Below are 5,871 nucleotides of genomic sequence, written 5' to 3' on the forward strand. Positions count from 1 at the left end.
ATTAGATTGAGAGAGTATGGGAGGAAAGTCGGAAACTTGGGCAATTCCCTTTACGTGAAACTGACATCCCAATAATGTCCAAAGATGGGGAATATTGGGCAAAATCCCGCGGAGATAAATATATTTCCACTGATTTCCCGCATTTGAGGTTGAACCCCTGCAACGTGCAAGATTGAGATGTTTGCCGCAACACAATCTTTACTATAGTGTACATACAGTAAATCCACGAGGGTATTGACAGGTTTTCACAGGAGTCGGGGCCTCTCGGCAATATGATGGTTAAAGTACTTACAAAGTTCAAGTAACTGAACCTGAGCCGAATTCCCAAACAATACATGCTAATTCATTTTTCCCACGATCTCCACTTGGAGTTTACAGCTCAATAAAATAACTTAGTTAAACCAAAACAAATATTTAAATTGTTCACACAAAAATGTAAATAATGTCAATAGAAATTTGGAGAAATACGTAGGCCGTTCCAAAAAATCTTTTTTTTTAAATATTCATCTATGAAACGTTGTTTCCAAAAATTAAGAAATTCCTGGTTTTTCATGTTCAAAAAGAATAATATCATCGAGTAATTCAACCCTTCCATTTATTTATGTGTTTATTTCTTGATTGATCAATAAGATTTAAGAAATTTCTAACAGAGTCTTCACACCAAAATTGTTAAACCGTCATATTGTTTGCACTGTCTGCATACTGCAAGTGCACTTTACTCAGTCATGTTATACATTTCAGACAATCATGTGGGTTCAAGAATTACTTGTCAAAAAGAGAAATAAAATTCTTACCTTCGTCGTCCCGTTTCCTCTTCATTAGATTATCATTAGCATCTGCTTGATGGATTCCTAGAATACCGTTGATGGAGTAGGTTGGGTGTCTCAGGTTGCCCTGGGAGTCATGTATACCAGGAGATAAAAAGTTTCTTTTCTTTCACTGTTAAGTTTTCTATTCTAATCTTAAATCTTAGAATTACATCCCATCATTTAAATATTCATATCTTCCCATCATTTAAATATTCATAACTTCCCATCATTTTAATATTCATAACTTCCGATCATCTTAATATTCATAACTTCCCATCATCTTAATATTCATAACTTCCTATCATCTTAATATTCATAACTTCCCATCATCTTAATATGCATAACTTCCCATCATTTTAATATTCATAACATCCCATTGTTTTGATATTCATAACTTCCCATAATTTTAATATTTCTAACTTCCCATAATTTTAATATTTATATCTTGTCATATTTTTAATATTTCTAACTTCCCATCATTTTAATATTTATATCTTCCCATATTTTTAATATTTATAAATTTCCATGATTCTATTATTCACATCTTCACATAATTTTAATATTCATATCTTCCCATCATTTAATATTCATATCTTCCCATCATTTTAATATTTATAACTTCCCATCATTTTAATATTCATAATTTCCCATCATTTAATATTCATAACTTCCCATCATATTAATATTCATAACTTTCCATAATTTTAATATTCATAACTTCCCATCATTTAATATTCATAACTTCCCATAATTTTAATATTCATAACTTCCCATCATTTTAATATTCATAACATCCCATTGTTTTGATATTCATAACTTCCCATAATTTTAATATTTCTAACTTCCCATAATTTTAATTTTTATATCTTCCCATATTTTTAATATTTCTAACTTCCCATCATTTTAATATTTATATCTTCCCATATTTTTAATATTTATAAATTTACATGATTCTATTATTCTCATCTTCACATAATTTTAATATTCATATCTTCCCATCATTTTGATATTCATAACTTCCCATAATTTTAATATTCAAATCTTCCCATCATTCTAATATTCAAAACATCCCAAAATTTTAATATTCTTTTCTTCCCATCATTTTAATATTCATACTTCCCATAATTTTGCTATGCATAACAGCATTCCATCTTTTTACTATTATACCAATTCCCATAACTTTAATATGCGAAATACATTGATCCAAAGGTTGCAAGCTCTCACAACAAATTTAATGAGAATTTTCCTGATTACTTCTTAAAAACTGAAATTAAAAACAAGTTCTTTATAGTTCTATTTTATAAAAGTCAGGGCTATAACAAAGTATAAGTGAGAATCTGATCATGTTTATAGCTTCATACTTAGTTACACAATAGAATCCTTTTCATTGCCTATATAGTTAATAAGAGAATAGCATTTCACAGTAAACAAAAGTGTTTTGCCAGTTTTAAAATGAAAACGTGGCAAAGTTTTGAAGTCGACCAGACCTTGATAATAGATGCATAATTGTCATTGCTGTTTGGGTCTCTGTGATTTTTCTTTCTAGTGCTATCTATTAATACTATATATAAATGATATAAATGACTATATATATGTATCCAGTATAAGGTGTTTGGATAAAAGAATAATGAGTATTGAGTCACCCTACTTCTCATCATCGTCACGCAGCAAACATACCCTAGTGGACAATCCACAACTGGTAGCATCTTCATTATACCTTGTACCCCCCCCCCCGTGCACAGTAAAAGATAATTTATAAAGCTGCAGAACAAATCCATTCAAAATCGTAAAAAAAAATTGGATCAGCAAATGCCTTTTGTGGATATACCTCCATTAGATTGAGAGAGTATGGGGGGAAAGTCGGAAACTTGGGCAATTCCCTTTACGTGAAACTGACATCCCAATAATGTCCAAAGATGGGGAATATTGGGCAAAATCCCGCGGAGATAAATATATTTCCACTGATTTCCCGCATTTGAGGTTGAACCCCTGCAACGTGCAAGATTGAGATGTTTGCCGCAACACAATCTTTACTATAGTGTACATACAGTAAATCCACGAGGGTATTGACAGGTTTTCACAGGAGTCGGGGCCTCTCGGCAATATGATGGTTAAAGTACTTACAAAGTTCAAGTAACTGAACCTGAGCCGAATTCCCAAACAATACATGCTAATTCATTTTTCCCACGATCTCCACTTGGAGTTTACAGCTCAATAAAATAACTTAGTTAAACCAAAACAAATATTTAAATTGTTCACACAAAAATGTAAATAATGTCAATAGAAATTTGGAGAAATACGTAGGCCGTTCCAAAAAATCTTTTTTTTTAAATATTCATCTATGAAACGTTGTTTCCAAAAATTAAGAAATTCCTGGTTTTTCATGTTCAAAAAGAATAATATCATCGAGTAATTCAACCCTTCCATTTATTTATGTGTTTATTTCTTGATTGATCAATAAGATTTAAGAAATTTCTAACAGAGTCTTCACACCAAAATTGTTAAACCGTCATATTGTTTGCACTGTCTGCATACTGCAAGTGCACCTTAATAACTGCAAGTGCACTTTACTCAGTCATGTTATACATTTCAGACAATCATGTGGGTTCAAGAATTACTTGTCAAAAAGAGAAATAAAATTCTTACCTTCGTCGTCCCGTTTCCTCTTCATTAGATTATCATTAGCATCTGCTTGATGGATTCCTAGAATACCGTTGATGGAGTAGGTTGGGTGTCTCAGGTTGCCCTGGGAGTCATGTATACCAGGATGGAGGGGAGAGGGACCAGGACTGATACAACCGTAGCCTCCAGCCTTTGCCTTCTCCGCCGCTTTGTTTCTCACGATGCGGTTGATGCTGGACACGCTAGGGACGCTCTCCTGGTTGCAGACTCCCTCCGCCAGCAACCGATCCCTGATCTCCCAGGCGAACATCGTTGGGTTCTCCTTCTTGTACTTGCTGATCGCGTCAACCACATGAGGGGTGGCAACTTTTGGTTTGCTTCCTCCGATAACCCCGGCTTTGAAATTACCAGTTTCATAATATCTAGAGAGTATTTTAGAAACACAGCCATGTGAGACTCTGAGCTGTCGGCTAATATCACAGGGTCGAACTCCTTGGTGGGCTAACTCGACAATCCTCTGTCGAACAACATCAGGTAGAGGTCGACCATTGACAAACACACCACCAAGTTGGTTTACTCCACCATGACCTGAAAAGAGAAGATGGTTTAAACCCCTGGAAAGTTTTCTGAGAATTTGATTCTGAATGATCTAAAGGAGAGAACTGTCTCTGGGGACTGTTCGTAACATCAGTTGGAATTTTTAATGCTGAAATGGGTTTCTCATTCAAAGACGAGCTAGGGGAGCAATTCTAGATAATGTATTGCGTATCAGTATTCACTCAATACAACAATCTAGTTACCCAACACCCCACCTCCCAGCTAGATTTTGTATTTTAATGAAAAAGATTTTTAAAATTTTTAGTATCTGATTAATAAGGAACTGATTACTGGTTTAGTACTTGTATCTTTGCAACCCTAATTCCGATATTTTATATTTCAATTGAGTTAGTTAAGATTGTCAAAGTTTTAAATATCAAAGATTTACACCATCAGTTTGCATAGAATTTAAGGATTAGAAAATAAAAGAAATCAGATCGATATTAGAAAAAATCAAGAACTTTTATTCAAGGAAATATCGGGCCAGCAGAAATAATATCGCAGAACAGTTTTTAAATAAGAAAAATGGTTTCTTATCTCACATTTGTGTAATGGTTTTTTTATTTTCTTAATTTAATTTCCCTCATCACATTATACTTATGTGAGGTTTGATCTAAAACAGAGGCATGAACCCATAAAAAGGAAAAGCGGGGNACTTATATACTCAATATACTAACCACTTATATACTCAATACACTACCCACTTATACACTCAATACACTACCCACTTATATACTCAATATGATACCCACTTATACACTCAATACACTACCCACTTATATACTCAATACACTACCCACTTATACACTCAATACACTACCCACTTATACACTCAATACATTCCCACTTATATAATTAATACACTCCTCATTTATACACTTTGTACACTCACTTATACACTTCATATACTCCCCACTTACAAACTTCATATACTTCCCACTTATACAATACATATACTCCCCACTTACACACTCCCCACTTATATACTTAATACCCTTCCCACTTATACACTTCATATACTCCCCACTTATACACTCAATACCCTCCCCAATTTTATACTTAATACAATCCCCACTTATACACTCAATACACTACCCACTTATACACTTAATACACTCCCCACTTATACACTTCATACACTCCCCACTTATACACTCAATACACTCCCCACTTTTATACTTAATACACTTCCCACTTATACACTCAATACACTCCCCACTTATATCCTTAATACACTCCCCACTTTTACACTTCATACACTCCCCACTTATACAATTACATATACTCCCCACTTATACACTGAATACACTCCCCACTTATACAATACATATACTCCCCACTTATACAATACATATACTACCCACCTATACACTTCATATACTCCCCCCCTTTTACACTCAATAGACTCCCCACTTATATACTTAATACGCTCCCCACTTATATACTTCATATACTCCCCACTTATATACTTAATACACTCCCAATTATATACTACATATACTCCCCACTTATACACTTTTAAACTTTTTCAATCATTTAATGAAAGCTGAACCATAAAAATGCAGAATATGAAGACAACTATTAGACCCAAGATATAATTCTATATTAAATGAACATCATGCACAGCAACTATGCAATGTACAATGTACGTACAGTGTAAAAAGCCGACTATCAGTTAATAAGTTGAATTGTGAAATTAGTCGAATCCACATGTAATTACCTAAATGTCGTCTTTTTATTCCACAGTATTGAATATGATTGCATTTTTCGTCAAGTTTATGAATCAAAGTTGGAATGGATGATTTCAAAAAATAGAGGGGCATTGAAAGGGGGCAGGTAGGGG

The 5,871-nt window shown here is 33.7% G+C and overlaps 1 protein-coding gene across 1 annotated transcript in view; it reads right to left on the reverse strand.

Annotated features, from left to right (window-relative positions):
* Positions 1–5,871, reverse strand: part of LOC111706708 (paired box protein Pax-5) — a gene marked incomplete in the record, with an annotated part of 12,511 nt that overhangs the window by 2,226 nt on the left and 4,414 nt on the right. The window contains 1 exon segment of the mRNA XM_023479631.1: positions 3,456–4,019. Within this exon segment, the coding sequence (XP_023335399.1) occupies positions 3,456–4,019 (564 nt within the window).

This window comes from Eurytemora carolleeae, unplaced genomic scaffold (assembly GCF_000591075.1).
Source record: "Eurytemora carolleeae unplaced genomic scaffold, Eaff_2.0 scaffold193, whole genome shotgun sequence".
NCBI classification, from domain to species: domain Eukaryota; kingdom Metazoa; phylum Arthropoda; class Copepoda; order Calanoida; family Temoridae; genus Eurytemora; species Eurytemora carolleeae.